The 13,911-nt window shown below is 43.8% G+C and overlaps 1 protein-coding gene across 3 annotated transcripts in view; it reads left to right on the top strand.

The window, feature by feature from the left end:
• The first annotated feature begins 218 nt into the window (after positions 1 to 218).
• Positions 219 to 13,911, top strand: part of CAMK2A (calcium/calmodulin dependent protein kinase II alpha) — a 105,342-nt gene continuing 91,649 nt past the window's right edge. Inside the window, exon 1 of one of the 3 annotated variants that reach the window (XR_014153867.1) lies at positions 219 to 557. Coding sequence is in view for 1 of the 3 variants with exons in the window: in XM_081851446.1 (XP_081707572.1) it covers positions 496 to 557 (62 nt within the window). In the remaining 2 variants the exon portion in view is untranslated. The remainder of the gene's footprint in view (positions 558 to 13,911) is intronic. The other 2 variants (XM_081851446.1, XR_014153868.1) reach the window with 2 other exon arrangements.

The raw sequence follows: 13,911 nt of genomic DNA, 5'->3' as shown, positions 1-13,911 counted from the left end.
AGAGACCATCCTGTAATGTGGAAACTGCAGTTTCCATAGTAACCTTTTTGCCCCAGTTAATTCTCAGTTGCTTGACTTAATTTGCCTATATATATATATATATATATATATATATATATATATAGTCTTCTCCTTCAAGTCATCTTCTGTTTTCTGGCTAAGGATGCAGTTTTCACAGTGACAGAGTCAGGGCGTTAGAGAGCTGTAAAGTAGCGGGCGAAGCAGGTGTTTGGGAAGCAGTTACCCAGGCAACAAAACCAGGGCGTTCCAGAGGTGGTTGCTATGGAGAACTGGATGCTGACGAAGGCTTGTGAGGCTGAGAAGACAAATTGCCCTCATCATTATCTCCAGGCTTGTCAATCATACATATTCGCTTATTTACCTCTGAGAAGGCGAGAGCGCTAGGAGCAAAGAGGAAAACGAGAAAGTGCGTGCTCAAGAGAGGAGAGGTGTTTGTGTAAAACTTCACGCCAGGGGAGGCAGTCACCATCCAGGATGGCAACCATCACCTGCACCCGGTTCACGGAAGAATACCAGCTCTTTGAAGAGCTGGGGAAGTAAGTTTAAGACAGATACAGTGTGTGTGTGTTTTGGGGGCAGGGATTGTACTGGAAATGAATGAGAGTACTGGACTGAGGAGTCGGAGTGGGGGATGGAGGCATTAGCTAGAATGGGAACAGCTGGCATCCCGGGGGGAGTGGGGGGAGAAAAGGCAACGGAGTGAACAATAAAACAAACTCGCAGGAGAGCAGGGAAATGTAGGCTTTAAAGAGGGCAGGAGGGGGGCTTCCAGGAAAGGAGAGCCATTCTTGGAGCTGGCAAAACATTTTTTCAGTCTGCTGATAAAATAAGGGTTCCATATTCCTCCACTTTTGTAAAGCAATGAGATCAGTGTGGGAAGTGTTAAAATCACTTGCTAACATCGTTCACACTTGCTGTGCGTGTATACTGTACTTGTGTTGCTATCTGTAGTTCTGAGATGACCCAGCAGGAGAGGGCAAGGGCACTAGGATCCTGGTTAAAATAATTACGCCAAGTGCCACTTTCTTCTTGGGGAAGTTGATGTGCTTGATTTGCCTCGCAAAGCACAACTTTCCGGGGAAGTTGCTGTCTTCCCAGGGAACGATGGACTGTAAAGCAGCCCTGGATTGCAGTTGCCCCATTCCTTACATTCCCTTAACCCTCTTTTCAGGTGAGACAGTTTTAGAGAGAACCCTGAAACCTGTGTGTAAAAACACTCACAGGTATGCAATAGAAACAGAATGAGAGAATGCCAGTTGGGTTTTTGAGACTGTAATTAACAGATGTGACAGTGTATAGTTTTGCATATTAAACCACATCTTTGCATGCACAGCTAGGTTTGCACCTCTCTTTTGCAGTCAGCTTGCATATCTCTTTTTCAGAGTATGTTTGTGTGCATATATATGACCACATTTGTGAATTTATATATCTGTTTCACTTTGCATATGCACTTCACTTTAAAGAATGTGAGAATTCACTTTACATGATCAAGTATCTTAGATGCATATCAGGCAATGCATATATCTTTCATGTGTCAGTAGTGTGCCTTGTATATGTGTGTCTGTATATCTAGATCTATAGATATGTAACTTGTTCATAAGAACACATTTAGATGTTCAAGACTGGAAAGGTATCTCCTATAAATGATCCTCGAATAGTGAGCATTTATGGATTTTTGTGTGTTTATGTGCTTTTTCTCCACACACGTTGACAATCCTAAGTGTCTGTATAAATAATCCTTTGTTGGAGACCCTCTTGTTTGTGCTGGCATTTTTCTGTCTTTGCAACATATTGTGAATATGTGCCCCTGATTTGAATATGTAGGTGTGTCTGTTTGCTGATATTCGTGTTTCTCCAAGTCCACACAGTGGTACTTTGCATACGTATAAATGTTTGCATGCAAGTACCTGGAATTTTGGATGCGTTTAGTTGCACTGGGGGATATCTTCACAGCAAACAAGATTCGAGAAGGGGTGGTAGAGGAAATTAGACTCATGTGTTAACACATGTGGTTTAGCACATGCAATTTAAAGCGGAGAACAGGACAAAGTGGGATAAATTCAGTAAGAGTCAACTCCACAGACGTTGAACCCGTTTAAACTAGCAGGGTACATGTACCCCTCTGATGTGTGTACACATATGCATTTATGCAGGGAACATATTTAGATGTGGTTCACCAGACACTGCATTTATTTTCACAAACATTTGGGCTGTTGAATCATGCTTAGGTGGCGGAGTGATGAGTCAGTGGCCAGATCTCTGCAAAGCTTTATTTCAGTCCAGAAGATGAGTACGATTCCTTCTTAATTGACACCTGGGAAAGACTCAAACCTGTTTCTTCGGGAAGCTTTCTAACATCACCCCCAGCCCTCATGCAGGTGCTATTTTGAGGGGTGCTAATGGCTGTGAGTCTGTGAAGTGTTCACAAGAGCCACTGAATTGGATGGAGAGCTTATAAGGAGCAGCGTTTAGATGGCTCAGAAAGAGAGGGCACAGTGTTCCAACAGTGTGAGAATTCAGGTTAAAAATAAAAAAGCTGGCTATCTTTGGTTACCTCACAACAGTTTGGTATGGTCAGCATCCATTACTGACTCCCCCCCCCCCCTGCCCTGGCTCATTTCCTGTCACTTCACCCAGCACTTCACTCAAACATTCCTATGGTCAGAAGGGTGTGGCAGAACTTCCATTTTTCCTCCTCTGTTACAGCTTAGGAGGAGATTGTTGGTGTCACACAGTATCCCATGGAAGGCTGCATGTGCCTTTGGTTGTGAAATGTTATTGACTGTGACGCAGGAAGGAAAGGACAAGTGTTGCATGGAACATGTCTCTGTCTGGCGGATCTGCCCAAAGCACACTTCACCCACTGTTTTCCATAGTCCTTTGAGCAGTGAGCCACGTTGTTAAAATGTTTTCTGGATATTGCATTACATGTTACTCAACACGGTTGCAAGATGGCCACTTCCTCAGGAAGAAAGCCAAAACAAGTGGGATTTGCTGGAGAGGTTTTGTTTAACTTGAGGCATGAGGTTATGCATATCTTCATCCTAAGATATTTCAGAGCGTACTCTTATGTAGGACACTGTCAGAGATTGTTTTTACTAGACATGAAGGGGTTTGTTTGGCGGGCACCTTCTTCCAAACACAAGCAAACCCCAAAGAATGTTATTTGCATCTTAAAAGCTTATCCATGCGTTTACTGAGGCAACTCGTGTCCTAGTCCTCAAACTGAACTACTCACACAGATGATCCACTGGTATGCAAATTATTTGTTTCAAGAGATTATTTTGAGTACTGGGCTACTATCAATAAATTTTGGCTATGTCGTTGTTAGCATTATTAACATGCATTATGTTTTTGTGGAAATGCCTAATGTCACACCCTTCTCATATTGAGTAAATGTGTAACAAAAATATAGCTCTTTCAGGGAACACGTCCACCATCCCCCCGCTTATTATATTCTAGATTCACACAACGAAGAAATAATGGGCTTGCAAATCCCACCAGGATAAAGATGGCAGCACCAAGGGAGTAGACTTGGCATTTCTCATTCTCCCCACAGCACTCCTAAAACATGGCTCTTTGAAAGATCTAACACACCACTGGCTATATGGAGTGTATGTTAGTTGGAAGATGTGGTGTGTGGAGGTTGCTATTTGTGTTATATAAGACAAAGGCACTCCAGGATGAGAAAGCAAAGTACATTTTGGCAGACTGCAAGCTATGAAAAGGAACTTGTGAGTATGCTGCCCCTGGTGGAGACGGAGTGAAATACCTCCGATTATGTACATTTCCAGGGACCTGTGGGGAACAAAGTGACTTGAGAAAGGAAATATATTCAGCATATAAAATACTGTGGTTTGATATTTATGTTTGTCTTAAATTGGACTGGAAAATCATTCTTGGAACATCACTGTCTCCAGGTGGGATTCAATTGCATCCACCCTCTATTGTGTGGGCAGGTAATCCCTCCCCTTACCTGGCCTGGTTTCCCTGGCAACACTTCCCCCAGGTGGGATAGGACAACTCGCTGGGGTAGGCGGGGACCTCCAGGTATCCCACCTGAGGGAAGGCAAAGCCTATGCTGATGGGGCCACTCCAGATCCAGGGCTGCACGCGTCCACGCAAAAGGCGCCCCCCGTTTTAAGTGGGGAGCGGTCATTGCATACTGGCAAATTCAGGTTCCACAGTGAGAGTTGATTGGGAGCTCTTGCACTGCAAAACCACTTCCCCAAAGGATCAGACCTTTTGTGTTAAGGAAAGTTCAGAATAACACTTTGATGCAGCATCATTTAACCTCCCCGTAAACAAATCAGGCTGAATGTGTAGTAAACAGGTTGTGTGGAAGCACCCTTGGCTGAAGAAATTTTTTTGTTCAAAATCAAAGCAAAAGAAAAATCCCACCAATCCAACATATTATTATTTTTATTATTATTAGTGGTAGTAGTAGTACTTGGAACCAAGCAACCCTACTGTTTGGCCATGGAAAGAACAATTTTCAGAATTGATATCAAGTAAAGGGGACGCGGGTGGCGCTCTGGGTAAAACCTCAGCGCCTAGGATTTGCCGATCGCATGGTCGGCGGTTCGAATCCCCGCGGCGGGGTGTGCTCCCGTCGTTCGGTCCCAGCGCCTGCCAACCTAGCAGTTCGAAAGCACCCCCGGATGCAAGTAGATAAATAGGGACCGCTTACCAGCAGGAAGGTAAACGGCGTTCCGTGTGCTGCGCTGGCTTGCCAGATGCAGCTTGTCACGCTGGCCACGTGACCCGGAAGTGTCTGTGGACAGCGCTGGCTCCCGGCCTATAGAGTGAGATGAGCGCGCAACCCTAGAGTCTGGCAAGACTGGCCCGTACGGGCAGGGGTACCTTTACCTTTACCTTTAAAGGTAGCCAAAGTGTAGAGCTTTCATTGGTAAGGAACATCTAAATTTGAATTCAGTCTTGCTCATTGGAAAGGCTTCCAGTATATTGAGACACACAATAACTCCGTCAAATTCTGAGGGCAGCTTTTCCAGTGCCATATGAAACAGAACTGTTGGTAGAGAAACATTACGTTATACCTATCATCTATCTTTACCTGGCTATGTTGAATGGTTTTAAAGTCATTTTAAGTTAACCATTAAGAACATTGTTCTAAATTAAGATCTGATCAGTAATGGAGTGAACTTCCTAGGAAAACAGTAATTTGTATACAGTGGTGTTTTCAGTGAGAGATTAGAAAGGCGTAATGAGCATATGATGTTCTGCCACAGAGCTTTTGGTCATAGTGAGCTCCAAGTCTTCAGAATGCTGAATCAGCACATCTGAATCATCACCCCCCAAGGGGATTGTGCCATGTCTCCTCCTTGAACATTGCTGGTGCAAGGAGAGTAGTAAACACAGATAGCTCACAAACTAAAATGCGCCATCAGCGCCCAATTCTCCTACAGGTTGATACCTCTTCTGAAGATTTGTATCCCTTCCTCTTTGGGTATACCAGCAGTGGTGAAACTACCCTTCAGTCCCTTCAAGCTCTGTAGTTCCAGTTTGCAATAATATCAATATATGGTTAAGACCAGCATCATGCATCTTCTAGATGCACATATGGTCCAGCTTCAAATGGTCCACGTGCACTGTACGAAAGCACAGGATAATTAAAGAGCATGGAATTCCATATCATTAGCTCCCAGGTGTTGTCACCAGCAGAAATGCACACCTTTTATCCAGTAAATCAATATTAAAATTACTGTAAAAACACAAGAGCACCCTTATGTTCAAGGGCCTCTTCAGCATCCTCTTTCCCACAGTAGCCAACCAGAGGACTATAGAAAACCCAAAAGCAGAACCTAAGAGCAATAGCGCTCCCCAGCTGTTCTTCCTCGGCACCTGGCACCTGGAGGTGGTATATGGCCATCATGACAACAATAGCCATTGTTCCCCATTTCCTCCATGCCTTTTTCTGATCCACTTTTAGAGCTATCTAAATCAGCACATCCATCAGCACTTATTGTGCAAGTGAATTTTGTAGTTCAGCTATGAGCTGTGTGAAGAAGAAGCTCCTTTTGTCTGCCCTGAATCTCCCGACATTCAGATTCATTTGCATGACCTCAAGTTCTAGTATTATGAAAGGGAGTGGGGAATATCTTTATAATAATAACAATAATTTCTCTATACTGTACATACTTTATACACAACTATCACGTTCCTCCATTACTCTCCTGCCCTCCCCCCAATCTATAGAGCCCCCAAAGTTGTAACCCTTTCTCATGAGGGTGTTACTCCATCCCCTTGATCATTTTGCTTGCCCTTTCCTATGCCTTTTCCACCTCTACAATGCACTTTTGTGAGATGCAGGAAACAGGAGTACACAGTATTCCAAGGTGCAGTCACACCATAGGTTTCTTTAAAGGCATTGCAATCTTGATGTTTTTATTTGTTGATCCTTTCCCTAATGATTTCTAGCATGGGACTGTTCATTTATTCCTACTTTCTGTTTCTGGTTCTTTACTGAAGCATAGGAGGGCCTCTCCTCCTGTCCCAGGACTGCTAAGCCTTCTCAGGAGCTTTTTGGAGAGGGACGTCGTCCAAAAGATTTTGAAAACCTAAGTGAACAATGTGCACTAGATCACCCCATTGGCACACTTGTTGGCACTCTCGAAAAGCTCTGAAAGGTTTTAGAATGGAACATACCGTTGTAATATTGAACATTTACTGAAGCCTCAGGCAGGAACTGGAGAACATATAAAATATGAGGCTGGAGAAGCTCCTTATAATTTGGTTTTGTTCTCTCTCGCTCACTCTCTCACACACACATGATCTAGTATCCTTTAGATTCTTTAAAACACAATATTAGGGGGGAGGTTACATTTTTATTTGTAATATCATTTTTTTATTTCTTAGCTTTTGAAAATTGCATAATAGAGTTTAAATTTTTTTTTTACAAACTATGTTTTCAATGCAGTTTTTTAAAATTCAAATGATAAGTTCCAGTAAATTACACTTGTGACGTGGGGGGGGGGAATGGTTGTAAGGTCTGACTTAATGTCATCTATGGAAAATGTAATGTCATCTATGACCTTTTTGTATCAAATATCCTCTATGTTAAGAAATAACGGGGGTGGGGCGGAGACCATGACTTGCGCTGTTCAGCAAGGAGTTTTTCATTGCGTAAAATGTTATACAACTGCTTGGTGCTTTACAGCAGGATTATTATTATTTTTTACATCAATCTGAATCCCTGTTTACAGAAATTCACTTGGAATGAATTATTCCTGTTACAATGATCCACTGGTGTGTTTGGCAGCATTATCTTTTCGATGGCCACTACTTTTTATTATACATCTTGACACTTAGCAGAGCCTTTGACTGCGCAAAGTCACACTGCTCCCGTCCCTAGAACAAAACTAGAAGATAAGACTTTCTTTTTCTTTTGAGGCATGGGGAATGGCGATAATTAAAAAGCAGGGAAGAGCTGACGCCACACCAGGAATATCCTTCTCAATGCTAGCATTACTGAGTGGGTCTAGTTAAACTGGCCTCCCTCCAATCCCAGGAATGTGAAGGCAGCATTTCCAGAATTCAGTTTTCTTGCAGCACTCGAAAATTTGATAGTATGGTCAAAACCCCAGTAGTTCCCTGACCTGGTGACCTTTGAATGATTTGGGCAGGGAGTTGTAGTCCCAAACATTCAGAGCGCAGCAGGTTGGGAGAGGCAGCTCTTATCATTAGGGAGGCAGAGAAAACTAGCTTCTCTTGGGGGGAAATGCCATTGATCGATCACTCTGAATGCACGAGCTGATACCTGATGGAAGCAGATGTTTTCCACCCTAATGTTTGTCATGGAATTGTAAGAATACTCAGTCCCAAAGAGGGTTGGGGAGGGACAAAGAAGATGGAGAAGGGGCATAGAAATGAAGAGGGCAGGGCTGGAGGGAATCGGAGAGAGGCAAAGAAAAAGAGCAGAACGCCTCTGTCTGAGTTCTTTGAGTTCACCCCCCCCCCCATGAGCAGGCAAAAGAAGTGGCTGAGTGGAATTATCATGTGACAATATATAATCAGGCCCTTCATTCCCGGAGCTGCAGGGGGAAAGAAAGGATTTGCTGAACAAATAAGAAGGGGAGAAATTTCCCAACCCACACTTTTCTTTCTAGAAGGGAAATAAGCCCTGAAAATGGTTTGGAGGAGGAGTGGGAGGCAGGCAGGTGGCCTCACAGGCTCACAAGTGTGAAGAACTGTGGGGAAGGAAGCTCTTTTTGCCTCAGGGATGCTGCTGCCTGTGTGGCAGGGACCTGCATGCACTCAGAAATTAAAATTAAGGCAGAAGCTGCTCTCCTCCCACTGACAGTTGGCTACTTCCACCCAAACCTCTTCTGATAAGTAAGTTTATTCATGAACATGGTGTGCCAAAACCTCCTTTGCCACTTTTCAGACAAAGGGAGCTCAGTTATATTGTTTCCAGTAGCCAGAGTGCATGTTCTTTGCATTTATTTCCTGTTTGTCTTCGAAGGGGCTCAACATGGTGGACTTCTGTCCCCTGGCATTATAATATATTTACAAGAGGCTGCGAGGCTGGGCAGACTGAGACATAGTGGCTGGCCCAAGCTCATCTAGTGAGCTTCATAGCTGAGTGGGAACCTGAGTCTGGTCCCCACTAGACATAGGACTCATCTACACTCGTAACACTAAAAACGAGTTTTTAAAGGGTTATGATAACGACGTTCTTTTAAAACATCAATAATGCATTATTAAAATGTGACACCAGAGAGTGCTGTAGAGTTCTCCCCATGAAATAAGTGGTTAGGCCTTGTAGAAAAGGAGGCAAATAAGAAATCAAGATTCCTTTTATGTTAGAATGATATCAACAACACCGTTCTAAGAATGTTTAAAGAGTGAGTATAGATCCATCTCTAGTCTATCACCGGGCCACAGTGGTTCTTCAGTTATATACTGTGTGGCCTCCATCACTTTAGAACAGAACCCGTAACTGGTTCCCTTGGTTTGTTCAAGTTGCACCATGATGATGAGAGGGTGCAGTTCTCAGGTATGGTTCTTCAACAAGTGTCCTGCATGGCATTGTTGTTATTTATTTATTTAGTATTTTCATTGCCTTGTTCTTTTTTGTCTGGGGTAGCCACGGTAGTTCCTCCCAGGTGTTGTTAGACTACAGCGCCCATCATCCTTGACTGGGGCTGATGGGAATCGGAGTCCAACAATGAGTTGGCTACCCCTGCTTTAGTAAAGCACCCCAGGAACATGGTGGAAGGGCAATATAAAAATATCACACAGATGTAAATATGAATGTAAATTACACTGTAGCAGAGGGAAATATATTGCACGTCCTCAAAGCATGTAGGCATTCTGGTTAATAAATCTCCTGGAAACGTGTAACCCAGATGAGAAGAGCCTCTCAGACCTCGCTGGTATACTTACACCCTCACCTCCCCTGTTTCAGGAATGAGAAGTTGGTGGTGCAGGCTGCATGGGCATTGCTGATCCTGAACAAAGAGGTACCAGTGCAAAAACAGCACTTTCCAAACACCTTAGAAACTTCTGCTTCACGAGTGGAGAACTTTTTTTAGCCAAGCAGCCACATTCCCTTTTGGACCATGTCCTGAAGGCCACATGCCAGGGGTGGGCAGGGCCAGAGGCAAAATTAGGCAGAACAAAAAAAGGAAGTAAAATTTATCTTTGTATAGTAGGCCAGCTGGTTTCATCACACACACCCTCTCTATTCTGCACCCAGGCAGGCAAAAGGCAGTTCAATGACACATTCCAGTCAAGGAGGGTGCAAAGCAGTGTTGGTGCCCTAGAGAGAAGAGGGTGTGTGACTCTGGGGAGGGTGTGGGGAAGAGTCCTGAGGACCAGATAGAGAGGCTTGGAGGGCCACAGGCCTGAGGTCTCCCACACCACATGGAAATTCAACCATGAGTGTCAAATTCAGGTATCCTGACCTTATATAAATAATATATTTCAAGCATTTTTTGCTTTCAGACAACAGGTTTATATTCATGACACCATCAACAGCAAGGCATTTATAGCATTGGCTGAATGTGTGTGTGTGTTTCTGTGTGTCTATTTTGCATAGTCGTAGAGAGCTGTTTTCCTTTGGAGCCATGAGCCGTAATCGTATGAGTGAATCAACACTGCTGATTATTACCAACGTTATCTTTCAATACTATGACTAAAGCTGTGCTTGCCAAATTAAACCAAAGCTGCATGTAGTTCAACATGTAGTTTCCAACAGTGGCAAACCAGACGCTACTTACTCTCTCTCTCTCTCTCTCTCTCTCTCTCTCTCTCTCTCTGTGTGTGTGTGTGTGTGTGTGTGTGAGTGAGAGAGAGAAAGAGAGAGAGAGAGAATGGACTTATTTTCCCCATGGGACTTATGGGGAAGAGGCACTTCCAAGATGCTCATTTACATCAGCTGTGAAAAGATGCTTTCTCTATATGCAATGGTGGCAACTGGTTCACATTGAATCATACCAAATCATATTGAGGAAGGAAAGTGTGGGTGTAATAGGAGTAATTGGGATTTTATGGATAGCTCTGGACCAGCCAAATTTGGTGCCAACTGGGGATTTCCTCCCAATGCAAATAGCAGGTTCAGAATGGATTTTCCTCAGGGCTGCAGCTGGGGAGGAAATTGTTAAACTCCTCCTCTCCACTTATCATAGAATCATAGACTTGTAGTGATCCCAATAATTATCAGCCACCCTAGTGGATGTCATATGCATTTTTTTAAAGAACAAAACCAAAGTTGTATTTAACGGCAAATCTAGTTTGGTCTTTCATCTCTGCTCTCTTCTACAGACCGCCTTTGTACAATGTGCATGATCGTAGTGAAGGCTGAATGAAGGGATATATTTCCGGGGGGGGGGGGGGCTCATGTGAGCACTACTTGCTGTCGAGCTTTATGCATGTCTGAATGCCAGCAGGGATGCATCACCCACTCAACCACCTACATGCAAACTGAAATATGGACACAGTGAATCCCAGCCACAGTACACAGAACTCTGCGCAATATGCTCTTGCACACATGTCCTTCTGGTTCCTTCCTGAACATGTGCGCACACAACCTTTGAAAGAAAAGAGAGAGACAGCTCCAATCTTACTATATAATAAAAATGTAAGAGTGTCGCCACATGGCTCCCCTTGAAGGATTTGTAATGCTACATCAAAATCCTGGATTTGCGTGAAGTCAGGGTGTGGCAGAGGAGCATAAGAGAAGGCAGATTGCCCAGCCGTACTGGCCATGGCATGGGAGCTAGAAGGGAAGGTCACTGAGAATGGGAAGTGGTGGGAGAGGTCTGAATGGATATGGAATTTTAGGGTTATTTTTTTTAAAAAAAAGTTTTAACAAGAAGAAATAGCAGAAATGGATACAGCACAGAAACTAACACCAAGAAGCTAACGTGATACTGTAGACTCTTTCCCAGCTCCTTTCTTGCTGTACTGAAACCTTGTTTTAAACTGCTCAAACCTCTGACAAAGTTTAAAGCTGCCATTTTCCTCTCAATATCACTCCGCTCTTCCTCTGTTCTTCATACTCAAACACCTTCCTCTTCCTTTGTTCAGCTGCCTTACATGAGAGAGATAAAGCATGCAGAGCCCTCAAATATTCCACAGCACTTTCACACAATGTATATCGTTCCTTGTACTAAGTGTTGTCTTCAGCATGAAGTTCCAGATTCCATGTAGAACAGATCTTTTATTAACAAGCAAACAACCGTAACATGTGCAACATCCATCAACTGAACTGAATTTTTGTTTATTTATTTATTGCATTTACATACGGCATTTATCTTCCACGGATCTCAAGGTGATGTACATGGTTCTCCTTCTCCCCATTTCATCCTCGCAACAACCCTGTGTGGTAGGTTAGCCTAAGAGATGGTGACTGGCTCAAGGTCCCCCAGTGAGCTTCATGGTTGAGTGGGGATTTGAACACTGCTCTCTCAGGTCCTAGTCCATTGGCTTGACGGTGAAATGTAAAGCAGGGCTGCGGAACAGAAGACTAATTAGTTGTCTTACAGGACTAATTGGGGAGAAGGAGTGGGGGAAGGGGACCCTCCAGGCAATACAGAAGGCCTTTGTGGATATATGTGTGCCTACAGGTACCACACGGAGAATGCCTGGGCCACAGGTTCCTTTACTGGTGCCCCTTGAGAACACTGGTGTCTCAAGCATTTTCTCCTGAGCAACTTGTGAAGTTGTGAGGTGGTCCTGCATGCAGTACAAAAAGGGCAAGCTGAATATCGCTGTGTGTGTGTGTGCGTGTGTGCTGCATGTGTAGCATGCATTGAATGCTTAGTGATAATGAGAGCAGTTAGCCAGAGAGAAGGGGAAATGCAAAAAACAAACAAACTACAGTTTCCATGAAGCTTGCCTATCCCTTTCATTATATCTGACCTGTTCATCGGGGCGTGTCTCAATTTTAATAGAACAAGGTTACACAGTTGTACTGCACATCATGGTCTTGTCTAATCCATATGAGACACTGGTTCCCCTGAAACACACATAATACTCAGAGAATGCTTCCTAAGCCAACCACTTCCTCCCCCCTCACATACACCCATGCACGTTCCTTTGTTAACAGGCACCTGCAGTGCTCAGATTGCTATGTGCACACTTCATCCAAACATCTACCTTTCACCTGCCACCTCTGATTTCAAGCTACTTGAGTAAGGAGCAGCTTTCAGTGTGACTTCCCACCTAAACAAATTGGATAATGGTAGGCATAGGTGTGACTATGTGACAGATCTAAAGGGTATGGGAGTTTCCCCATTAGCAATTTTCAATAATCTTCAAATATACAGTGGTACCTCGGGTTACATATGCTTCAGGTTACAGATGCTTCAGGTTACAGACTCTGCTAACCCAGAAATAGTACTTTGGGTTAAGAACTTTGCTTCAGGATGAGAACAGAAATCGTGCTCCGGTGGCGCAGCAGCAGCAGGAGGCCCCATTAGCTAAAGTGGTGCTTCAGGTTAAGAACAGTTTCAGGTTAAGAACGGACCTCCGGAACGAATTAAGTACTTAACCAGAGGTACCACTGTAGTAGTATTCACACCCTTAACAGTTTGTATTATTGACAGATTCACAGCATACATTTAGAGTATACTCAATGCACATATAAAGCACATGACTCCCCCTAAAGATTCATGACAAAATAAAAAAAATTCCTTCCAGTAGCACCTTAAAGACCAACTAAGTTAGTTCTAGGTATGAGCTTTCGTGTGCATGCACACTTCTTCAGATAGTATCTTCAGATAGTATCTGAAGAAGTGTGCATGCACACGAAAGCTCATACCTAGAACTAACTTAGTTGGTCTTTAAGGTGCTACTGGAAGGAATTTTTTTATTTTGTTTTGACTATGGCAGACCAACACGGCTACCTATCTGTAAAGATTCATGGGAACTGTAGTTTGTTAACTATCTATGAGTGAGGAAACTATAGTTCTTTGGGGGAAGCCATGTGCTTTAAATGTGCATCAGATCGTAGAATCACAGAACTGTACAGTTGGGAGGGACCTCGAGGGTCATCTAGTCCAACTCCCTGCAATGCAGGAATCCCACCCACAGACGTCTCTGGGTAGGGTTAAACGACTAATGTGCTTTAAATGCATGGTGCAGACCCATGTTTTAAAATATACCAGAAACCTGGAAAGGATCCACTGCTTAGAGGCAGGGCAGGGGTTGCAGGCTTGACCATGGATGGGTTGCAGAGCTTGGTGGGAGGAAATGGTGAGGAGCACGCAGTGGTGATGATCTAGCTGGGTCAGGGCCTGGAAGATCACACAGTGCGAGTGAGCTAGAGACCTTCGGGTGACCTGTTTATTCAGAATCCATCCTGATTTGCTTGCACAAATCATACATGGTGGTTAGACTACAGATGAATTTCGATGTGGGGAATAT

Source organism: Podarcis erhardii (assembly GCF_964252035.2).
Source record: "Podarcis erhardii genome assembly, chromosome: 2".
In the NCBI taxonomy this organism is placed as follows: domain Eukaryota; kingdom Metazoa; phylum Chordata; class Lepidosauria; order Squamata; family Lacertidae; genus Podarcis; species Podarcis erhardii.
Note: the sequence above shows the minus strand (reverse complement) of the source record. Positions and strands in the feature narration are given on the sequence as shown.